This window comes from Acomys russatus, chromosome 17 (genome assembly GCF_903995435.1).
Source record: "Acomys russatus chromosome 17, mAcoRus1.1, whole genome shotgun sequence".
Taxonomy (NCBI): Eukaryota; Metazoa; Chordata; class Mammalia; order Rodentia; family Muridae; genus Acomys; species Acomys russatus.
Window position 1 is genome coordinate 18,262,962 of NC_067153.1, and position 25,397 is coordinate 18,288,358.

At 41.7% G+C, this 25,397-nt stretch overlaps 1 protein-coding gene across 1 annotated transcript in view; it reads left to right on the top strand.

Moving 5' to 3' along the window:
• The window catches only part of Hhla1 (HERV-H LTR-associating 1), a 36,996-nt gene extending 11,968 nt beyond the window's left edge, over positions 1-25,028 (top strand). The window contains exons 8-17 of the mRNA XM_051160541.1: positions 4,160-4,243; positions 4,946-5,002; positions 5,104-5,190; positions 7,503-7,745; positions 10,232-10,456; positions 13,220-13,288; positions 13,773-13,847; positions 18,504-18,660; positions 23,887-23,969; positions 24,759-25,028. Coding sequence (XP_051016498.1) covers positions 4,160-4,243; positions 4,946-5,002; positions 5,104-5,190; positions 7,503-7,745; positions 10,232-10,456; positions 13,220-13,288; positions 13,773-13,847; positions 18,504-18,660; positions 23,887-23,969; positions 24,759-24,802 — 1,124 coding nt within the window. The 3' untranslated portion in view covers positions 24,803-25,028. The remainder of the gene's footprint in view (positions 1-4,159; positions 4,244-4,945; positions 5,003-5,103; positions 5,191-7,502; positions 7,746-10,231; positions 10,457-13,219; positions 13,289-13,772; positions 13,848-18,503; positions 18,661-23,886; positions 23,970-24,758) is intronic.
• Positions 25,029-25,397: the final 369 nt, after the last annotated feature.

Genomic DNA, 25,397 nt, shown 5'->3' on the forward strand with positions numbered 1-25,397 from the left:
ATGTTTCTGAAATTTAGAAAGTCTTAAAAAGTAAAAGTTAAGATTTCTCTCCTCCTATGATCTCACTCAAGCAACAGATCTTTACTGAGAATATGCTATTACTGAAGCAATCTTCCTGGCCTGAGCAGAGAGGACACATTCTGCTCCGGTGGAACTTAGAGTCTAGAGCAGTGGTTCTCAATTTGTCATGACCCCATGAGGGGGGGGGGTCACATATCAGATACCCTGGATATCAGATATTTACCTTACATTGCATAACAGTGGCAAAATTATAGTCATGACGTAGCAATGAAATAATTTTATGGTTGGGGGTCATGACAACATGAGGAAGTAACTGTGTTAAAGGGTTCCAGCACTAGGAAGGTTGAGAACCATAGGTCTAGATGAAGGGACAAAAATTAAATGAAGGCACTGCAAATGACCGGCAGCTAGCAGACCATAAGGATAAGTTGGGAGCTTAGTGTAATAGTGTGGTTTTCCTGTATCAAGCAACAACAAGGCTTGTACCATAGCTATAAAAGGATTCCTCTGGCTTCTATCCATTGTTCCCTTTCCTGATTAACTATTTAATATATTTTTATATTAATACATTTTGGAAACATTGGAAATAGATATGTCACCTATAAATATGAAGATTGGTTTTCTGCTAACTTGGTGCTCTGCTTCCATAAGGTGTTCAGTTCTCCTTGTTCCTAAGATGCAAGGTAGTTTACTACCACATAAAACGAGGGTAAAAGGAATTGGAAAGCATACTAATGTTCTATACCCTTACAGCGTAGAATTCGAATTCCATTGTGGAGAATTTAGAAATATGGCCATATTCCTGCAAAGAAGGCTTGAAATTGTTGTTGTATTAAAAAGAAAAGAAAAAAACTTTGCCTTAACTAAAGTATAACATCCTTTTAATATGTAACTTTGGATTATGTAATATTTTTACTTATTTTCTAACTCTATCCACTTTTTTGCTACATTTTTATGCAGTATATTTTGAACATAGTTCCTCACATCAACTTTTCCCAGAACTTCCCTGTCCTCCATACTTCATCCAACATCATGTTTTCTCTCTCAAAAAAATGAAAAAGAAAGAAGGAAAGAAAATCAAACCAATAGCCTAGAAAGCAAGACAAAAACAACCCTACCAAAACAAAGAGTGCACAAAAACAAACACAAAATTCATTTTCTTTGTTGGCCAATTATTTCTGGGCTTGGGGTCTTCCCTAGAGTGTGGTTGATGTATCTAATGATACTTCCTTGAAGGAAACTGATTTTCCCATTCCCTAAAGTTGTAAATTGCAAATAGATTCTTGGCTAGGTGTGGCACTTTGTGTCCACTTACTTTTCTCAGTGTGTGGGCCTTGTCTAGCTTGACCCTATGTAGGTCATGTGTGTTCTGTCACAGTCTCCAAGAGTTCACATGCACCAGTCAGTCCTGTTGTGTTCAGAAGACATTGCTTCCTTGGCATGGCCAACTCTGGCCCTTACAATCTCACTGTCGCCTCTTCAAAATGGATCCCTCAGATTTGGGAGGAAGGGTTTGATAATGACATACAATTTAGGACTGAGTGCTTCAAAACCACTTTCTGCACATTGTCAAGTTGTGAGTCTCTGTATTAATTTATATATACTACAAGAAAAAGTCTTTTGGATGGGGGTGTAGTGATGTGCTGATCCCCGTATATGTACAATTGGTAATTTTTTGGACTGCGTGTCTTAAACTCCATTCTATTCCAGTATACAGAATTATGCCCAGTCCTTCAAATGGATATACACTATTCACTGAAAGATGAGGTGAAGGTTATTTACCTGTCTCCTGTTCCTGACAACCATTACTATTAAAAACAGTGATTCAGTGATCAGCTGTGCAGAATCACTTGATGCCCTAGCCAAATTATCTCTGTAGGATAAAGCCCTTGAAATGAAATTGTTGGCTGACAGGGAGACTATAACATTGTGATTCAATTTGTTAAAATTTCTAGAAATCTTGCAGGCATTTACGCTCTTGTCAGCAATGCTCAAATAGATATTTATTCCACAGCCTTTTTCACACTGAATATTAAAAGACAGTCTTAAATCAGCACTAGTTGGATAGACAATAATAAATAAATAAATAAATAAATGTTCTTGTCTTCTATTTACATATAAAGAGACTAAAGCATAATTCATCTCTGAGCACTAATAGTAAATCAATTGATTGAATTTCTGTGGGAACAAAGAATATCTTCAAAGTAACAATAACTGACTTTCTTTTAAACCCAGTGAAAGAGTTGGAAACATAATTTCAAAAAGGAAGTGGACAGAGAATGCTGAGTGACAGTTTGTATGAGTGGTGGTAGGAATCTTGGGAGGAAAGGACTTTTGTCTCAAGGCAAATATCGGCTCAAATCCGGTATCTGTAATAGGCTATAGGACTCTGGACAGATACCATCATTTGTAAGCCTTGGGAAGAACTTGGATCCATCCTGAGCATCTGGATCCAGAGTGTTGTTCAGAACCTCTACACAACATAAATAGTGGATTTCAACTTTACATTTTATCACTCAACTTGTGAGTCTTTCTTTCCCACTAATTTTGATGTATTTTAAATATGCATTTATTTATGTATTTATTGGAGGAGGCATGTAGATGCAACAGCAGTGTGTCATAGCACACATGTGAAGGTCAGGGAACACCTTTCAGAAGTACATTTTTTCCTTCTGCCATGTGAGTCCTGGACATCAAACACAAGTTAGGCTTGGTGACAAACACCTTTACATGCTTTACATGCTGATCCACCTTGATGCCCTCCAGAAACTTTAACTTTTGCGGTAGATATTATAGAAATCTCTAGTACCTAGCAGGTATCTGGCATACTGCAGACACTATGAATATTTTGGGGTAGGTGAATTAACAAAGAAGAGTTTTGAGAAATGGAAGGAAAATAAATGGATGAATAATGAGGTTGCACACTTTATCAGGCTCTATACATATTGAAAGAAAGAGGGCCATGGTCAACAGCCTTCTGTACAAAGTGGTGTCGATGCCTGCAGAGGTCTTAGGAAGTAAACACCGTGCCCAAAAATCAAGTTGAAGTGGAAAGGGTTTATTCAGCTTACATTTCCACACTGGTCCACATTGTCGTCATCACTGAAGAGAGCCAGAACAAGAACTCACACAGGGAAGGAACTTGGAGTCACAAGCTAATGCAGAAGCCATGGAGGCGTGCTGCTAACTGGCTTGCTCCTCATGGCTCGCTCAGCCTGCTTTCTTATAGAACAGGACCACCAGCCCAGGCATAGCACCAACCACAATGGCCTGGGGCCTCCCCCATTGATCACTAATTGAGAAATTGTCTTACAGCTGGATCTCATAAAGGCATTTCCTCAACTGAGACTCCTTCCTCTCTGATGACTCTAGCTTGTGTCATATTGACACACAAAACCAGCCACTCCCACTGTGGCTCAGGCATCTGCTTATCATCATCCACCTCCTGCTAGTGTAGGCCTGCTATACTAACTAGTGATTTTCATAGGCTATTAGCCTGCATCTACAGGGTATGTGTTTTCAAGCCTGGTTGCTTTTGCAAACAACTCACAATCCCATTGATGAGTTAAAAAAAAAATCCCTATGAGGCATGATGGGAAATCATCCAGTGGGCCTCTTGCTCAGAAAGAAAGTGTTCAATTGTTCTGCACACTAATGTGTCATAAAAAGTCCCTTCCATGGTCAAGATAAAACAGGCAAAAGGAGACATTCCCGGTGATATTTTGTAGAGGTCTTGTCTATTTTGATGTCTATAGTTCACGATCCAACATTAAGTTTGACTGTATTTTCAAACTCCCCATTTATGTAAATTGACCTTACACATTTGTGGGCCAGATTTCTGTTGGATAGACTTGATAATAGATTTGATAGTCTAATGAGGTTAGATGAAGTAATATGATCCCTTGGTAGTCCTTGGATATTACAAGAGAGAGAGTTGGATTATAAAAGTTCTGTCTGCTTGAGTTCACCTTTCCTATTTTTTGAGCTAGTATTTTTTCTATGCATGTATATCAACAGCATTTAACAGATTTCTTAAATTACAATTATAAAATTGATTTCAGAAAAAATCTAAATGGAATATCTTTCCCCTTGCATCTCTGCATCAGAATTCAGAGAGCCTCTCCTACTTGTCTTGCAGATTTCACAGCATTGCTAGTGGACATCGTTGGAAATTCTACCAGCTACCTCACTGAGATTTTTAAGTCAACCTCCATCCTCTCGGGTGTGTATCTTTAAGGTGCCCAGCAAGCTTGAGGTCTGGCATTCCTCCAGGAATATAGCCAAGTCTGGTAGGTTTCCACATCCCAAGCCTTGTCACAGGTCAGGCTACCAGAAACTTTCAGGTAAGCTCTTATTTAGATTAGAGATGTGGGCTGGTTTCTCACACCAGTCCTTGTTGGCTTCATCATCCAAACAGGGATCTTCCTGGAGTACCAAAAATTTAAGGGCAAATACTACAATCAACATAGGGATGGTATCAGCAGGCTCTAGCTGCTCTGTAATTGCCTCTCCCCTTTTAAAGACAAAAGGGCAGATTTGGGATAGGTGGCTATTTTCTACATACTGCAAAGGGTCAAACATTTTGCTGAGTGAATAGTGGCTGGGATGAATGGGATTGCTGCAGGCTGCCCTGGTTGCTGCTGGGAGATCTTCTGTCAGTGTGGTACAGACATTCCATGAGACACTCAAAAATCTAAAACTTCTGAATTCCTAATCACAATGTCTCTAAACATACTGGGGATGCTCTGTTAAAGGCCCACAGACATATGTTCACATCTTCCCCATAGGATGGTGGTGAGGGCTCAATGAGACAGTATACATGACATGCTGAGCAGGGGATCAGGCAGACAGAAACAGTATTGTACTCTCAGAGCTGACCCTAGAGACCACACACCTGGTTACAAAGACTTGTCTGTATTTGCAGTGAGTCAGACCAATGAATCCGACTGTGTCTTCATCTGTGTGATGGCGGGGAAGTCAGGTGAGCATCAGTGATCTAGAAGCTCTCTGGATGGCCATTGAGCTTCACACTCCAGCAGACAAACCCGAGATTCTGTCTCCATGGTGTGATTTTCTTTTCAGGGAGGAATCTCTCTGACTTCTGGCAGATGGTGGAGAAATCCCCTGTTGTCAACTACACATTTACCAGTGGAGTGTCCAGTGCTTTGGGTGAGTGTAAACTATTACAGAGGCCAGAGTGGCCTTCTCTCCTGGCATACTACAGCTCACTGGAGAAGAAACGCTGACTCCAGGGATTTTATTTAATCAGTCGGTGCTAAAATCAGAGGAATTTTCCTTTTGATTAAAAAAATAATTTCTGGAGTATTGGAGGGATTGGCCACCCTAGGTCTTCCCCTTTATAACAGCAAACAGCTAGAGATTATTAGCTTCTGTCTCCTCTCTTCCCATTGAGGGACGCCTGTCTCTTTACTCCCGCAATCCTCTCGCACCCTATCATGTTACATATTTTTTTTCATTCACTATTGGGCTCTTGAAGCTATTTGAAATTTTGTTCCTTATTCTAGAGTCATTGCCCCTCTGTAAGTCTCTGGCTCTCCTTCTCCATCCTCCATCTTCTGTCAACAACCATCCATTTGTGTTCTGTGTCACCAGGCGCCATTTTGAAACCACTGCTAAATTCTCTTTCTTCCTCACACTTAGTACCTGGCCTCTGCCTGCTCCACTGAGTCCACCTGATGTGTATGCTTGTTTCAAGTCCTTATCATCCATACAGCACAGGCCAAGACCATACTCATGCTTGGTACCAAGAGCAATGGTCCACAGATGTGAGTTGGGTTATGTCCCTTACCTGGCCAAACTCAACAGTCAGCAACAGAGTTGCCAGGCATCTTAGAGAGAACACATTTCTTTCTTCACATATTTGTTGTTCATATATTCCTCTGCTACATTCAGTTTGAAATTGGTGCCCTTGTTGGCAGCAGAAAACATTCTCCTAGCACTCAATGCAAACTTGTTCATTCTGTCATCTCTGTGTGGAGGTCCTGTCCTATTTTGTGGTGTATTACAACTCTGACAGTCTGTAATTTGTCACTCCAGATGTTACCTTCTCATGTCCTAAAGATTCCCCAAACCAAAATCCATCCTTTGCCAAACAACTCAGCATCTGTATGTCATCTGGACTCTGTTTTACTCTAGGTTATACCACAGTGGCATTTATATGTGTACCTCCTCAGTGAATGGACCTTGAAGGCAGACAACTTCCTGTTGTCCCACAGTCTGCCTTATTCATCGGTGTGCCGCATGGCGCCTGCACATAGTCAGATTTTCATCAGTGTCTCCACAGGGAACTGATGAAACATTGGTGCTCCAGTTCTATTCAGTAGGCATCTTTGATTTTAGTGTAGAGCATCTCCTGGTCATGCTGTGGAAGAAAGTTCATTTTATAAGGCACAGGGCCACTTGGTAAGGAAATGAACTAGGCATGTAACAAGTTATCTTTCTGTGCTTGCTTCTGAGGACAGAAGTGAGGGTTGAGTCAGTCTCATCTTCTCACCCCAAATCTCAACCATGGCTCCCTTCAGTGCTCTTTCAGTAAGGACAAGTGCTCAGGGTGAGCAAAAACTATCCACATGTTGGCACTACTGTTAACATGCCTGATAGGCACTTACCTGGCCAGGTGACAGTTGGACTTAGTCCATGTCTCACTCTTGAAATCCATGCTTAGGTGATATGAGGAATTTGAGGTCTAGATGTGGAGTAAGAGGGAAGAAAAGAGTATTTGGGGCACCCCCTGAAACTGCAGAATTAGTCCCTACATTCAATAATGCCAAAGGTCACATGGTAAACACAATCCAACACACTGAGTATTAGGCCTTTTCCATCCAGAAGAAGCAAGCCTATAGGCTAGTGGGCACCTCTCACCTTATATCCACAGTCTTCTGCCTAGCATTGTCTCAGTCTTCTCAAAGGAGAGCATTAGCCAATTTAACATTTGTAGCTCTTTCTCCTAGTCTCTATGGAATAAACAGGGGCTTTTCTCTCAAAAAAAAAATCTACCAGTCTGTCTTGCGGAAGGTCAGTCTTCCAAGCAGTTTCTTCTGGAAAGCTGGACTTCTCTTGATGTTCTCTATATGTGCCCATAGAGCAAATAGCATGAGCCTCATTGCTCTGGCAGAGACAAGTACCTGAGTCATGGAGCAGCTGAAGGCTGCAAAGCACAGAGGTACTCTGACAAGTCCCTGGATATCATCAGGAGAGACAGTCAGTCTGGCACTCTTATATCTGACAACTTTACATTCTGTTCATAGCAGTTGATCACACAATTTTTGTGGAGTTAGATATTTAACCACACTGTTTATTCAAGAGAAAACATATTTTGTTGACATTTGGTACTATTCACACCACTGTCATAACATCTCTATTTTAAATAGCTACTGCATAATTGTCTTTTTGTGACTCAATAGTTCTATTTGCCCAAAGTGACAAGTAAGTTGAAACTGCCACTGGCTGTTTCCTTTGAGGTGCAACTACTAGGGGAATAGCGAGGACTTCAAGGCTTGAGAGCCAAAGCCAACAGTCACTTCTAAGATCACACCCTGAACTTTGGACCACACAGTGGGTGTCTGCTTTGAAGACCTTCCCCTGGACAAAAACAAGTACTCCTTCAGAGAAAAAGCCGACCGAAAATAAAGTGACCTTTCCAGAGCTTCCTGTTGGGGCCATAGCCACAGAGAGGAGTGCCTCTCACACACAGTCAACCTCAGGTAAGATGCTTTCTTGGTTTTTCCTTTCTTCTGCTGTGTTTCCCTTTTGTTTCCTCTAGTCTCACATAAATTAATAAAATACTGCTGTCTAACACTTCCCAACAACTTAAATGATGCCACACCTTTTGAGCAGTGTTGTTAAGGGTCAATCAAAGATGGAAAATTGCACTGGTGATATAGACTTGCCAAGAAATAATACCAAGAGTTCTCTGATACCCTTAACCCATGCCCCCACCACTGACAATATCTTACATAATAATAGTAATTTCTGGAATAAGACATTTTCTTCCTTAATTTATTCATTTAATCACTTTCCAGCCTAATCACATCCCTCTCCTCCATCTTCTCCCAGTCCCACTCTCACATCCCTCCCTTATCTCCCATCCCTGTCTCCTCAGAAAAAGAGAGACCCTCTTTATGGGTACCAACCACCCTGGCACATCAAGTTGCATCATAAACAAATGAATCCTTTCTTATTGAGGGCAGACAAGGCAGCCTAGCTAGGGAAAGAGATCCAAAGGCAGACAACAGAGGCAAGGATATTTCAATAAAGTAGGTAGATGTCTTTTTCTGGAAATTCACAGGAAATGGTGAAGTTGGTCAATTTGCACCTAGTTGTATATTTAAACAAAAAAATGTATTAGTGACATCAACCTAGCATGAAATGATGCCATTAGTGGCTGGTCAAGAATTTTCCTAAGCAATCCTACCACATTGTGTGCAATATCAGCAGTATTGTCACTGAACACAAAGGCACAGTGATGTCTTATTTCCTACCTGGAAATAGTACAAAACTAAATGATCTCTTTCAGTAAGAGTTGGTATTATCTATGGCAAGGATGGATTAGAATCAGCAGAAGTCATTAATTCACTTACTCATCCAAAGACACCATGGCTTCCAGCCAGTAAGAGAGTTAGAAAATGGCTATTTAAATTTCTTCTTTCTCTCTCAAGTTCACAGAGAGAAGGAAGACACAGGAAAGCAAACTTTAGTCGTGATCCAACTTACATTGAGATCTTTCAGCAGGAGCCCAAGGAGGGCATCCAATTTAAGTACAACAAACGACAAAGCTATCCTTCAAGGAAGTAAGGATTGACAGGAGGTAGGCAGGCTAAACAAAAGTTGTGTCTCGACAGTGAAGAGGAATAGCATTCAATTCCACCAACTGGAACTTTCATATTTACCACAAAAGGTTAATACAGTAGCTTACATCATGAAAGCTAAACAAAATTATAAAATATTCCAGTGAAATGTGAAATGATTGCTGGAGGCAAGACAAGTTAAACACTTAGCCATGGTCCTAAAAGGAAACACCAATCCATAGAAGAAAAGCCACAGAACTCTAGTGAGAGTAACATCATTCAAATGCATGAAGGGACAACTGCTGTTCTGGATGAGATGTTGGGCTATTAACTTGCAGCTGTAAAATCATCCACCAGGATTAGTTAACTTTGAGAGAAAAGATTGTTAACTTTCTCCCATGGAAAGAAAAATGTGAAACTATCTAACATCTTTAAGGGATAATTAGGGAAGGTTTAGTTTAACTAAGGAAAGTTTGGTGAGTTGTATTATTATTATTATTATTATTATTATTATTATTATTATTATTATTATTATTTCAAGTTTAATGTAAAGGCTAAAACAAGCTATGAGTGCACTCCAATGGCAAATGCTTGCTTGGTGTAGCATCCACTTTCTTTGTTGTTGTGACCAAATACCAGATGCAATGCAAGGGAACTACTGTTCAAACACATTGGCACTCAAAACTGTACCTAGCATGTGCAAGCCCTGAGTTCCATCTCCAACACTGAAATCAAGAACAAACAAACATTAGAATTAAACTTGTCAAGTAACTTGCTTCACAGTGTGAAGAAAACGAAGCCACACCAATGCCTCCAGACCCACACACCTCTAACAAATTCCCCAGCCTATTGTATCATCAGAAATTTATCTCTTACATATGATACTTCCACCCTATAAACCCCTAAGTACATACTCTAGCTTTCTGTGGGTCTAAGGGCTTGAGAGAGGATGTTCTGGGTTTTACTTTCAAAAATTGATTTATTTTTACTTTATGTGTATGCCTGAGTGCCTTGTTGTGTCCTGCATATGTGTATGTACATCACATGCACGCAGTGCCACCAGTGGCTACAAGAGGGCATCTGATTCCTTAGAACTGGAGATACAAGTGACTGTGAGCCACTGTGTGGGTTCTGGGAACAGATCCTGGGTCTTTTGTGAAACCAGGAAGTTCTCTTAGCCACCAACCCATCTCTAGAGATGTTTCTTTTGACTTCTAGCCAAAGAAAACAAAATTCAGTTTAACCTGTGTATTCTGGTCCACAGTAAAACGTAAGAATTATTTGTGTTATACATACATATTGCACTTGCCCTTTGAGAGTATTTTATATGTCAGCAGCTTTATCCATGATCAAAAAGATCAAGCACAACGATGCCAATGATTGTCACTTTCTACACACGACAGAGAACATGACCAGAGCACCATGGGTGACAAACAGACACATGCAGGCTTCTACAGTATCCATGTCTACATCACAGACCATGGATAAGAGCACACCAGGAGGGCCACCCTGGGCAAACTTTCCCTCCCGTGCAGATGCTCAGCAACTCAGGAGCACAGGAAGCCCGTTGCATCCTTCTGGGATACTGACCACACCCAGAAGACTAGCACAGCCCAGCGCAGCCTCAGGTGAGTGACAATAGTCACTATCATTGCAATCACCCCCTGAAAATGGCTGTTTTGACAGCCTTTCTAAAGTTTGGAAATCTAAAACACATATGAAAAAGTAGGAAAAATAGATGATTTCATAAATGAAATCTTCTCTTTATTCCACTCCTTAATTCTAAGTTATAAATAAATAAACAAACAAATGCCTCTTCTTCACAGGTCTGTCCCATCTGCCCCTCTTTCCTTTTTCATATTAGTCATACAGAGTAAAGGGCTTCATTATGACATTGCTATATGTGTATATGACATACTTTAAACATATCTTCTACCACTCCTCATAACCTCTACTTCCTTTCCCCTCTCCTGTTCTCTTTCTACATCCTTAGCATTTCCCTTATCACTTTCCTGTAAAGTCACATCCTGTTGTTTCTTGTCCCTGTACCACTGCCTGTTAAACAAGCAGCCACTAAGTGGCAACACTGCAGACAGGCTAACTGCCTTTGTTGTATAGTGTTATTGACAAGTATGCTCATTACACACACAGCATGTGTATCCGGCGTAAGGTAACATGATAAATGTTAATTACACATGCATATACATTTACGTCCTCAAGTCATGAGGAGAGTTTGAACAATAAAAGAGAACTTATCAAACTTGATTCCAATGTTGAATTTCGTATGTGTCTATGTGTGTTCATGCATGTGTGTAGGTAATGAATCCTTGGAAAACAAAGCAAAATGCAATTACATCCTGATCATATATCTAATCTTACAATTTGGAAAGTATAGTCACCCTGATTTTCATTTTCTTTACCCAAAATTCATGACTTATCCATATTATGTTCTTCTCACCAACAAAATTTATTTTATTCGCTTTCAAAATCCTTTCCTCTGATATTTACAGGTGGCCAGAATCCGTTTCCCATGTCAACCATGGCTAGTGGGCTGTCACGTGCATCACAGCTGTAGTTTTAGTAGCTGGGAACTTGGCATTTCTCCTCTCTGGGCTGTATTATCCCTAAGGACTTATATGTTCAGGCTCAAGCGTCTCTGAGAGGACATTCAATAAAAGTTTGTCAGATGATTGAGCATAAGAAATACAGGGAAAGGAAGAAACACATGAAACTTAACACTCTTCATGCACACAAAAACCATCTCAGCTGAACAGTGCCGTCTGGAGTGTGTCATTTGGACACCAGTAATCATATAAACACCTGACGTAATGGTTTTGAGCTTTATCAGCCACTTACACGAATGTAGAGGAAAATTAAAGCAAATTCACTTTGCTTTGGTCAGTGTGAAAACAGTCATTTTGAAACTCATCTCTGTCTCAGATGCAGACACATCTGGACTATGATGTGTCCACACTATCCACAGGAAAAAAAATTCTTCTCCCTCTGAGCTTCCATGTTCTCATAATTAGGTGAGGACTTTTCGAGCTGTGACATCTACACGTAGCTGGGTTCAGTATGTAAGCATTTAGACAGTGATCCTTCTCTGTAGCTCTTCTACGCTCCCCCAGCTATCCACAACAGACACTGTGGCTTTCTCTAGGAGTCATGAACCCTCAGTCCCTTACACATCAGTATTCTGTGATCCCAAAGCCATCTAATCAATCTAAATGATAGTCATAGCAAGTTGGATGTGGCTCAAGCTGCTCAAGATTTGCACAGAAATCCACCAAGGAAGAAAGCATCACTGGTACCTTCATTAGTGGAGGCAACAGTCTAATCAATGCCTGAGAAAATGAGAGATGATACTGACCCCTCCTGAGAAAATGACCAGAGTTCCGCTGGAGTTGGGTATTGTGACAGTTACAGGCTGAGCACGAAGGATTGTAGCATTCATCTCTGCAACTCACATGGAGGTTCATGGAGTGACAGCCATGTTGAATTGGACACTAGAAAGCTCAGAGTGCCTGCTGAAGAGTGGTCACAAATAGTAGACAACATTACAGCTGTGTGGGCTGGAACATGGGCTTCCCAGCATCTCCCTCCCTTTCCACTCTCTTCTCTGGAGTCCAGCCACAGAACAGTCCTAGTTGATTGCTTGATTGCTTCTCTAGGTCTTTGCACAAGCTTTTTGCTCTGCCTTGGAGACCTAGTCTCACAAGCCCTATGTTCCTTATTGCATTCAACAATACCACCTGCTGAATTGCTGCCTATCTATTGGGCCATGTTATACCCCAACCTTACTCTTTTCATTCATCCACAGAATGTAACCCTCTCCTTCTCCCTCTCCCTTTCTCTCTCCTTCATCTTCTAGGGAAAAAAAATGGCTGTTTTGCTAGCTTTCCAGGGGTCAGATTCATGACAGCAGGGGGCAGGTCCTGAAGTGGTCCAAAAACCAAGACATTATGAGCATAAAAGACAGATGTTGGTACTGAGAGCCCAGGCTATTTTTACAATGATTGACAAGTGATTTATCAATTATGTGAATGAAGTCCATGTGTATGCCATGACTCAGATCAATAACAAGCAAGCCAGGTTCTTTGTCTCAGAGGGTCCATACTCAAACACTCCCCTGTTCAGTGCCACTGCTGTCCCATATGGTGTCACGACATCTTACTGATATTGACAAGTTCCCAGTGGCCCCATCACACTTTACTCCCTTACATAGTCCATGAAGAACTTGATTGTGGATACATTTCTTGCTCATTCCTGAGCCTCCAACATCCTGCTTGGTGCCTGGCCTGGTCAGCCACACAGGTGAGATATGGAGCATCATTTTCAGATTGGGCTTGCGTTTAAAGAGATGCATGCTCCTCTCTCTCCTCTCCTCCCAGGAACACTCACTCCTGGAACACAGACTCCAAATCCAACCAAAGCACCGGCCCCTAGAGACCCGCAGAGAGGTGAGACTGCGTGCCCCGGCCCAAGAAACGCTATACCTTAAGGAAAGTGTAGCCTGGGAGGAGGGGCACAGTGGGACAAGAGCGCCCACAAACATATTGTCATTGTACCACATTAGAGAAAAAGAGGAGGTCCCCATCAGTCACAGTCATAGGGAAGGGGAATGGGGTGAAAGCGGGAGGGAGGGAGGAATGGGAGGATGCACGGGATGGGATAGCAATTGAGATGTAATATGAATGATTTTATTTTTCAATTAAAAAACATAAAAAAAAAGAGAAAAAAAGTCAGGAGAAGTGGTTTCATGGCGTTGCTGCATGTAAATTTGTGTGACTATGGCTAAACCACTTCATTCCCTTTGGCTGTCATTTTCCTGAAGATTTTTTAAGGATTTTCATCTTTAAGGTGTTAAGATTTTCTAACTTTATGTGTCATAGCCCAAGGTCACCTCATTTCAGTTTTGGAGAATGTTCCTCTTGCTGCTTGCAGATGGTGATCCTCTGGAGTGGCAATTCACCCCTGAGTCACAGCCAGCCCTGGTCCCCGCAGCCCATCAAGTTTCAAGTGAGTGGGAACACCCAGTCTTAAGCTTGCGTTTTATTGAATGAGGTTGTATAGTCTTAAAAAAAAAAAATGTTGTTTGATCAATGGAGACTCAGACAGTAGGATACAAATCTCAGCTCATCTGCTTTTGTGAGGTGTGGTCCCCAGGATTGATTCTCTCAATTTGAAGAAAGAAAGACTGAAATTGCTGTGAGCACAAAAAACATCTGTCCCCCTTATTCCCCTCTACGTGGTTTTGTATTAAGATAATGTGTACTGAATTGACTTGGGATTTTATAGCTCCACGTTATCTAATTTGATCAGCGTTCATTGAGTGAGCATCTAGGGAAATGTGCTGAGTGCTTTGCAAATAGAAGCTGCTCTTGTGATGATCTGCTTGTCTGGTAGAGCAGCGAGGAAGGAAGGCATAAATGATGACTCCAAACTCCTTGCCCCATTTGCTCTATGTGATTTGCTGTGGCTGTGTTTTAAATGATGTTGTGTCCCTGAACACTCCTTTCTCATGGGTTTGAGAAGCAGTGACTTCCAAGCCCTGGGTTTTCAGAACTCCCAAGATATAAATAGCTTTTCTCAGCTTTTGGCTTGCCCCCCCCCCCTCTCTCTCTCTCTCTCTGTGTTGTTAGTTAGTTCCCTTTGAAAGAAATTGAGACAAAGTAAGTCCTTCAAAGTTGGCCAGGTTCTCAGGCCCCACCTTCTCCTGGTTGTCTTTCTGTACAAGCTTCCTGAATGTTAGAGCGCTGGTCGGTCGTATGTCAACAGGGCATTATTAAGTTGCTAGATCCTGCACGGTCTCTTGTTTCATACATCCTCAGACCTGCTTCAACCCTCCCAGCCTCTGCTGAATGGTGAATGGGCTTCTCAGGCACAAAGACCCAACTGTGCTACAAAGAAATTGTGTCCCCCTCTCCTAGGAGATCTAAAGAGAAACACTGATGGTACTGATAATATGGTCAAGTTGAGTTCTAGAACCCATGCTAATCCATATTTATATTTATAACTGTATCTGTATAGCTGTCTCTCTCTGTCCATCTATCTGTCTGCCTATCAGATATCATCTGTCTATATATTTCTAGTCACTTCTGCTGATATTTCTTTAATATCTGATGATAGCTACCTGCCTAGCTATCTGTGTGCCATCTGCATCCTTCTGTCTATCACCTACCTAACAAAGCATTCACTGCATAAAATAAAGAGGCGTTGACATCGTTCAGTAAATTATTTTATTCATTCAAAACACTGTTTTTAAAAATATGCCACAAAGGTTTTACTAATCGTTAATTTATTTCTTTCGTGAACATATATTGAGCTCCTATTGTGGGTGAGATCCAGAGTTCAGACCATCTCAATTTCACTGTCCAATAATTCTGGAGTGTACTATCTTCCTTAAAGGATTCTGGTGGGTCCTCTAGAGAAGAAGCTGAGTCTGTAGGCCATATCTGCCAACCCCAACACTGTGATCACTTTATCCTTTTGTATTACCTCTTCTAAGATATGGACACACAAACACACACACACTGAAAATAACTATGAAAAGAAGAACGTTATAAGGTTCCTGAAGACAGAAGCAGTCAGCACTTTGTACAGCCAGTGAAGGAGAGAATGCTTGCAGCTGGAGATGTTGTGCAGGGGCCCAAGTGAGCAGATAGCTTCTGACAAGATGCTGCTAAGCATGGTACTCCTGCAGAGCCTCAGCATAAGGAAAATCACAGGAGCCAGAAGGGCTGACATTCCCGGGGACTGAACAGGGCCTCTGTGGCTGGAACTCTAGTGCTGAAGGTGAGATTCATAGGAATGAGGACAGAAAGTGAAATCATGGGCAACTTGCTGCTGCCATGTCAAGGAGTCTGGCCCATGTTCTGAGACATGGGAAAGCTATATAGCCTGGTATATGTGCGGTGATGTCCCTAACCTCAAAGTGGAAAACAAAGAGATACTGGAATTAAGGGCACAGCGAAGGGATGCATATGTGATGATAGTGACTAAGAATCAAACATAATCACAAAGGAGGGAAAATTTGGGTCACATTTAAGAAACAATTGAAGGGATGGGATGGTAATAGAGTAAGCCCCACTGAGTTAGATAATATGGATCTCCTCAGGTCCTTTCCTGAGGGAGGGAAGTATAGATGAGCTGCAGCATGGAAGTGATGTGTGCAATTCCATCCTTAAGGTTGCTGCTTGTATGTAGAAGGAGTGTGGTTCTTATTGAGCGTGAGCCTAGAGCCAGGTCTCTGCAGAATCACTCCCTCCCTATGGTGTGACTTGCTTCGTGCTCAGTAACCTCTTATATACGACAATACTTCCAACACCTGCTTCACAGTTATACAAGGATTAGATGAGATAACCTTGGTGAAAAACTTAGGAAAGTATCTGGTTCACAATAGATGCTAAAAGACATGTCGGTGGAAGTCTGGAGGTGCTCTGTGGTGTGGGGGTCAGTTAATGTTCTATCAGACTCATGGAAAAATACTTTGTTTCTATATGTTTTAAAAGTCCCCAGCTCTATGAGCCTTCTCTTTGCTTGCTAAATATTGCTGATGAACTATAATTTTAAAATTCTCAGAGTGAGGTTAGGCTCAATTGTTGGTCTCTTCCTTAGCATGGAGACCTGGGTGCCATCCCAAGTATCACAAAAAAAGTCTCATAAAATTTAGAATGTAAGTGTGTCAGTATATTAAAGATGTTACTCAACTCAATAGTTCCTGAAGAAACAAAAGGGGTCTTAAAATTGTTTCAATTTCTGAATGGAGATTTGCAAGCCAATATAGGGAAATTCTTTCATGTGAGCTTGCCAATTGATAACCTATAGTAATAATTCTTCTTTTGTAAATGGAGAAAAAATCAACTGTACACTTGCCAGGCATCAGTCACTTACATTGCTATGGGCAGGAGTTATATGCAGTGTTCTAAGGCAGCAGCTACATGTTAGTATTAGTTAATTTGTCCCACTACAGAGCTGTACAAAGATGCTCAATAGATTATCAGTTACATTTACAGACAAGAGTTACATTCCTGGGCTGTGGATGTGTCTCAGTTAGTAGAGCACTTGCCTACCATGCATGAATCTCCAGGGTTCAATATCCAGTGCCACAGAAATTGGGCGTGGTGGTGTATGCCTGTATTCCTACTTCTCAGAGAATGCAGACAAAATGCTCGGGAGTTCTAAATTATCTCAGGTAGATAAAAAGTTTTAGGCTAGCCTGAACCTCATGAGACTCTGTCTCAAAAAAATAATCAAATTAAAAGCCTCACACTCCTATATAACCACATTAGTTCCCAGGGTATATGCTAGGCAACAATCAGAACTACATTAAAGCAAAGCCACCAATCCTGTCTGCTCATTTCTAGATGCCGTGACAATGTGTTTGATAGTGATAGGTGGTCCATCCTAGGTGATTGTAACATCCTAATACAATTTGTAGTCCTAGGTGGCAAAGAGGACCCTTCTGTTTCTTGTTCATTGTTGCATTTGTGCCTGGCACATGGTACACTCTCAAAACAATTCAATAGTAGATACCATTTGTGCCTCTTCCAAAGCAAGAACAGTGTCATATGCTCTGTGCAAGAGGACTCACCGAGTCTTTCCAATAGCTCTGCATGCTAAGTCTGAGTCTCTTCATTACTCTTGCAAGGGTCCCTGGGTACAGTCTCAGGAAATTGACTCCATTTCAGGAGATCCAATGGGGTGAGGTCTTTAACAGCTTCATTTCCTCCTTGCTTAATACTGAGCCACATACTAAATGAAAATCTGGTTATGTGATATGTAATCAACCTACTTGCCATGTGAGAGAGCCCAGAGCCTGGTGGCCACCTTGCTAGACTTGGCTTGCTAGATTCATTTTCGAACCTACTATTTAGTTTCTTATTGCTGTGATAAAATACCTGACAAAAGTGACTTAAACAAAGAGGTGTATTTGGGCCCACAGTTCAAGGGTACAGCCCATCATAGCAGGCAAATCAAGGCAGTGGGAGCTTGGAGTAAGCTGTCAGATGGCGTCTACCACTGGGAAACAGAGGAAGAGGAATTCTAGTCCTCAGTTTACTTCCTACTTTTTACTTAGCCCAAGACATCACCTCATGAAATGGTGTTGCCCACCCTTAAGATGAGCGGTCCCACCTCAGTTATTCCAGTCTAGGTGATTTTAGATCCATTCAAACTGACACTCAATATCAAGCACCACATCTTCTTTCTGCCTTATACATGCACGCGTGCGCGCACACAAACACACACACACACACACACACACACACACACACACACACACACACACACAATGTGGCATACTCTTTGTAGTTAAAGCATTCTCCACTCTCTTAGCCATTGATCCCCTTGCATGATAGTTAGGTATCTTCTGTAGCAGCAGTGCCCTCCCCTACGTGCATTTCTGTTCCACACTTCAGATGTTTCTCTACAGTATGTGCCTCAGAGAACCCATGTTTGGTCTCCTCTAGAACCCAATTCCCATCATTCTCTCCCTGTCTCTTGACATTCCCACAGTGGCTTCCCTGAGCAATAGTGGACCCACACTCGCTATTGTTTGTTTCCAAGCTACCTGAAAGAATGGCTAGACAGCACTCACCTAGGAGAGGTCTTGCCCAGGAGAAGATGCTTGCTGAGATCTTACTGATTTCACATATCCGAGATTGCATGTTCCAGGGTGTCCTCGGCCACTCCTCAAAGAGGAAGCCATTACAGATGCTCCTCTGTCCCTGACCATGAAGAAACTGAACCCATGCCTGATGGAACTCTGCCGCTTCTTCCAGCAATGCCTCTGTGCCAGACGGAAGCAGGATTTCAGTTCAGAAGCCATGAGGTAATCTGGGACAGTGACTCCTTTGCACACCCAACAGTTATAGTATTCTTAATGGGTGTGGTCTCTCTACAACCTATCAGGAAATGATGCATTAAATAATTCCCAGGCAGGTGACGGGTGACCTAAGGGAGCTTACTCCACAGTGTGCTCTCTACTAGACTGTTGCATCTTTGAGATCTATGGCAGCATTTTATTCATCTCTACATTCTCAAAACAAAAGGTAGGATATAGATATAGTTGAACTGAGCTACACTGAGTTTATTTTTACCTGAGATGAATTGAGATAAACTGTGTTGCACTGAAATGAACTGGTTGGATTGAGTTGGATGGCCTTAGTTGAGCTATGTTGGCATGAGGTGATTTTTGGATGAGATGAGTTGGGCAAAGTACAGAAGAGCCATGTATAAATGGACTAGGTTGGAAAAAGATGAACTGAGATGAAAAGATAGTTGAGTTGAGGTGAGATGAGGTGAGTTTGGATTACACAGAGATCAGTCACACTCTATGTGGTAGAACTGCTATCAGGGACTTTGGATACCAGGGTCCTACACTTGATGAAATTTTCTAGGAAAAATATAACCAAAAAATTTTAGCTGTATCTAAATTATAGTCCTTCTTCAATCGTATCATTTGTTGCCTGCCAGATTAAGTCAGAAGAGTGATCACATTTCCTTAGATGATCTAGGCATTGCTCTGCTCCTGCCTCTGGTACTGATAGAAGATGCTTCTGACATTTATTCTTTTTTTAAAAGCATTTGTTTATTTATATTATTATATTACAATGCTCTGGCTGCATGTATATCTGCAGGCCAGAAGAGGGCATCAGATTACATTATAGATGGTTGTAAGCCACCATGTGGTTGCTGGGATTTGAACTCAGGACCTCTGGAGGAGCAGTCAGTACCCCTAACCTCTGAGTCATCTATCCAGCCTTTTATTATTAAACCCAGAACCAAACACTTGAAATGTATGCCCTTCCCCAGTAAGCTGATGACCAATTTCTCAAGTATCAATGTTATCTTAACCTATTCTTCATTTTTAAAAATCACCACTATCCATTAAATCTGAGTATCAATCCAAGGTTTGCATGCTTTCCTCTCATCCATTATAGAGTTGATCTAGGATGCCTCAACAGGCTTGGTTTTTTATTTACATAAAGAGGATAATAAACAAGTTCACAGTCCCAGTAGTGTAAACATGCAAGGAAAGGGAATTTCTTCACAGTGAAGAAAAGGAAAATCTTCAGAACAATACTTTTTGTGCTATCTAGAGTCAGCCAACTTGAGTAGATCTTCCTCTCTCTAACCAAACATATGTTGGATCTCTACTATCTGTCAGTCAAGCAGTAAACTAAGCCAAGGGCTGTAAAGATGAATCACAAACACGCCCAGAAACTGGCTTATAGATGGAGGGAAATAATAGTTGCAAAGCACAACTTAAAATACAAATAAAAGTGATAGGACAAAGTCATCTATCCAAGAAAAAAATGTATTAGTCATACCTCCTTGACAGATATCAGAACTGGAAACATCCATGCAGGACTAGAGAGATGGCTCAGCACTTGAGAGTACTTGGTGCTCTTCCAGAGGACCTGAGTTCAAATCCCAGCATCCATGTATGGTGACTCACAAATGTCTGTTACTCCAGTTCCAAAATCCTCTTTTGGCCTCTGCCTGGACACACACACACACACACACACACACACACACACACACACACACACACGAATGCATACATATATATATATACATGTATACTGAAATGATTTTTTTAAGAAAGAAAAAATTCATCCAAGAAAAGTAAGAATAAGAAGGAAAGGAAGTTCTCATGGAAAATTCTGGGTTAATTTATAGGGATAAAGCAACTGCTCACTTAGCCTTTTACTCTGCCCATATCTTTATTGAATAGTAAATTATTCCATATACTTAAATAAAACATCAAATGTAGTACAAGAATACCAATGTGGGAAAGGATCATGTAACTGGGTTTGTTTGAATAATAGTATTTCTGAGATTTGAAATCAAAACACTATTTGGTAGAGCAGTTGGTAATATAGAGAGATCTCAAATCAGTATGCCAAAGAGATCCAGAATCAACTGCTATAGGATCCCATCAGAAAGGGGACATCCAGGGTTTGATGGGGTATAGAAGTTATAAAAGTAGAAAATGGGAGAAATGTCTCTAACAAATAATGAAATAACTCCATGAAAAGATGGAGTTGAAGACAGCCTGGAGCATTTTCAGACTTTTGGGATGCTAGATGTTTCTACAGCAGTAATTGTAGGCCATGATGCTGCCTTCATGCCTATTCAAAGTGTCCCTGTTCTTTCAACCACCCACATTATTGCTTATGAACTCATTCCCCTCAAGTCTTGCCATAAAGTATCAGGTATCTTTCTAATCTGTTCTTTCACTTAGAAGTAGAACATATAGAATCCTAGAAGCTCAACCATTCATTCTGTCAGTTCTAAAACTCTGGATGTTTAATCTCCCTTTCTCTCCTCAATTGTCTATCAGTGTAGTCTCTGTTGAGACCTTTCCAATTTGGAGTCCCTAACACAATTCTGGGGGCATGCCTTTTGATGTTGTGGGATGACAGAGGAAACTGAGTCCCTTTCATTTCTAGTGAACGATAGATGACAAATACTGACATCTTCAGGGTTGTCAGACCTCTGTGGCTCCTCATGCAAGGGACTTGTACATTTTTGAGTGCCTCAGAGTCCAGATCATACTGATGGCACTGAAACTAGCCCTGATACCAAAACCCCGAAGACAGGCACAGCAGGCTGAATTTACTACTGCTATTCCTCCATGATCATTTAGCCAAGTGGTTCTCAACCTGTGGGTGGCGACTGCTTTAGCAAACCTCTGTCTCCAAAAATATTTACGTTATGATCTATAACAGTAGCAAAACTACAGTTATGAAGTATCAGTGGAAATAATTTCTATGGTTGAGGGTCACCACATCATGAAGAACAGTGTTCAAGGGTTGCAGCGTTAGGAAGCCTTTTTTGTGTAAGAGATATATCCTCTAAGTCATTCAACAAACCTGTTGTTAACACAGTTTTGACTCTATTCTCTGCCAGGTATGGCTATTTCTCTAGTGATTTGATTTGCCATACTAAAGTGGCAGAAGGACCCAGGTATTTTGCCCCAGGTTTGAGGATGGCCATGTGATCATGAAATATTGCCTTTCCTGTTCACAGAGGCAGAAACTTTACATTCAGCCTACAAGCCATGTGAACTGAGGCTCCAAATGACAGCTCTGGCCTTTTGCGAAGAGGCCACATGACAATGCCTGAAGATTTACAGAACACCTCAGGTGGCCCAATATCTCATTTGAGAGTATCACGTCCTAAAGTAGATCATTTGCCAGCATAGTTTGACATCCTTACTGGGTTGGAAATGCTATGAGACTTGTCCAAATTGTTTTTTTAAAAATATGCCATGTATAGCGTCACACTGGCTGAGAAGGCTTGAGATGAGGGTATAAGCCAAGGGTCCCAAATACTAACCTAAATACTAACCCTAAATAGTGTATTGGGTGGGAAGTCAGGCAGGCTTCAGTTTACAATTAGGTTCTGTAACTTACAAGCAATGTGGTGTTGGGGGACTACTGACATTGTCTCTTTGAACCTTATTTGATTTATCCCATAATGAATCTAGTCCTACCTACATTCCAGGCCACATGTCACATAATTCCAAGAGCTGTCTTCATAAAAAAAAAAAAAAAAAAAAAAAAAAAAGGCTGCAATACCCTTGGCACAGTGACAGTTTTGTGAAAATGAAATGAGTCAATGTGCCTGATGTTGGTATATCAATGTACCCAATACTCTCACCAGCACCAGGAGCACTGTACTGTGTGACCATACTGGTCCTGGTGTATTGATCTCTTGCACTTGCTGCATGAATCCCTTCTCTGGTACACTTAACACGTTGTGGCTATGGCAACCAAATGCTTAGGTACTGTGTTGAGATGTACTGAGTTGGACAGGGTTGACATACTATCCCTTCCTGAAGTGTCCTTGAGCAGGTCCAAGTTCATGAAAAGAGTGACGGTGTTGTATCCATTACTGAGATATGCTCCTATTGTTTCCAGTCAGCTTTATCCTGAACCATCTGGCTTGTGCAAATTCCATTTTTCAGAATGCCTAGTCATTCAGTTTCCCGTTTGGTCACACAGTGGAAGACACTGGCAGAATGAAAAAGCCAGGGAGTTTTCTACTTTTCTGCACTTCCAGAAATAGGTGCCTCTTCTGAGGTGGCAGCCTCTGTAACAACGCAGCACACCTCCTCCCTTCTGTACTCATTACACCCTGGCTGCTGTCTCTTCCAGCTGCTCTTTCACTGTCCAGAAGACATAGAATTTTCTCTTTCCTTCCTTCCTTGGTTTCCTTCTTCCCTTCTAATCTGTTTGGGGCCAGCTTCCAGTGCCACTTTACTTTATTAAAGCACCTAGTCATTTCCACTTTCCTGATGGGGTCCTGACTGTAATATTGCTGTTTTTGACTATGGGAATGCAGTGTTTTCTAGCACTGAGTGGACTACTGAGGCTAAAGTACACACATCTGAGGCTGGAGAGATGGCTCAGCAGTTAAAAGCACCTGTTCTTGCAGAGGCCTGGGCTTGAAATCCAACATACCTGGCTCAAACGCCTTAGATGCCAGGTGTGTCACATTAAGCTACTGACACAGCCTAGCCTGAAACTTCTCCTGACAGCATACTGGGAGCCTCTCCACTGCAGAATTCTAAAGTAACCCCAAGTGCCTAAGATCAGGAGCTGAGTATCACATTGCAACATATTTGCTGCACGGCTAACAACAGCATTCTAATCCTCTTGCTTTTCCCCACACAGATACAAATGAACATCCCCAGTTATTGAATATTTACACGGGGATAGTTCAGGAACTTCACACGTATCATCTCACTTACTCATATAATTGCCTTATGAAGAAACTAAGGGCTAGAGAATTAAGTAGCCAGCCTAAACTCATACACCCTAATAAACTATAGATCTATGATTGAAAATTAATCTCATTGGCCCCAAAGTCTGAGCTCTTTTCTAACAAGCATTCTTCTCTACCCTTCCTCCCATAGTGTATTAAAGATAAATAGAGGGTTCTTTGATGTAAGTAATAGGCCATGTTCATGCTAACATAATGACTCTTTTTGATTCTGGCTGTCTTCTCAGACAGTAACCACTCTCAACTCTGATTGAACCCGTAGGTATTGCCTGGAATACTACTCTTGGTTTCTGAAGAACGCTACGCTGATCTGTCAGAGGGTGAAGAGGGTGTCCCACTCTCGCAGTAAGCACCCAGCTTAGTAACGTGATAGTTCGGTAGTGAGTGCATTTGATGAAAGGTTGCATGGCTCTGATAGGTTGACTCGGCTTAGCCTGGTCCAGCAGACTGCTGTAGCTCATGAAGTCACCATCAAGTCAAGACAGCCTAGTGTTCAGCCAACCACTAAGTGTTTACAAGCATGATAGAAAGCTCTGAATTTGGCTAACTACTCACTGCTGCCTCTGTGTGAACCCAAGCAAGGCTCTTAGGCTCCAAGTTGCCATGCAAGCTAAAAAGACAGACAAAAATAAAACAGAAAACAAACTCCACAAAAACACTGGAATTCCCAACCAAAATGTATGCAAATATTTTAAGGCAGAGATGACAAGACATCCTCTAGACACTGGGATAAGGGTTTCAAAGTCAAGGGCAGAAATCTCTTGCCACGCTATGTAGGCTTGAACTAGGACAGCTCGCCAGAACAGTATTTAGTATCTTGTCTTCCTCCCCCTGCCCTGGTGAAATATCTAAACACACAACACATTATGTTTACTGATATTAATGAGTTTACATGACCATAATGCAAACTGGGGAGATGGGTTGGACACAGTTGGATATTGGGGCAACAGTATCCAGACAGAAAGTGAAAAGGTATGGTTGTTCCTCCCTCCTCTCTGCTGCTGCCTAGCAAGGGGCCAGACCTGCACTGTGATCGCCCTCAGAAAGAACCTGAATTGTGGCTGGTACCATTTGATTTTATGTATCTGTTCTGTTCTGATCTCAGCACCCTGAATCCCTTTCTTGCTCTTTCAGCCTTGAAGCAAAACTGCCTTGACAATGTCTGCAAGTCTGTGTGAGCCCCTAACAGTGACTTCTGGCACCAAACCTTCACCCTGGCTTTGTTCCAGCTTGGCCGTATTTTCAGAATCCATGCATGCCCCAGCCAAGTCATCTATAGAAAGGAAGACTTTTTCTTTGGAGGCAGAGAGGGTTTCTCTCCTGTCAGTCTGTAGAATGCATTGAAGGCAGAAGCTTTACAATCAATGGAGTAACACCAGGCTTCTCTGCCTGCTTCAGAGCAGTGGAAACCCATGATTTGGGTTTGAGAGCCTACCATTATGTCTGCAGCAATCCCCATACCAGGAGGCCTGGGGAGAAGGTTCATATTAGCAGTCCAGCATGGAGACCTGAATGAAACTCAAAGTTTCAAGGTGACGCAAAGTTGGGACTTTGGGATGATAACAAGGGGATAAGTTGATAAGACCTGACTCTGCTCTCCAGAGAGCTCTCGCTATGGCACTGCACAACTGGTGAATGCTTGGCTCTACACATCTAACCAGACTTGCAGTCTTGCAGTGCTACAGCATCAAGGTTCTCTTCCAATTCCTAAGGAGGGGATGATGGAAGCCTTTCCTGGGAGCATGGAGATGTGGCGATCTTGCCTTCCCTTCT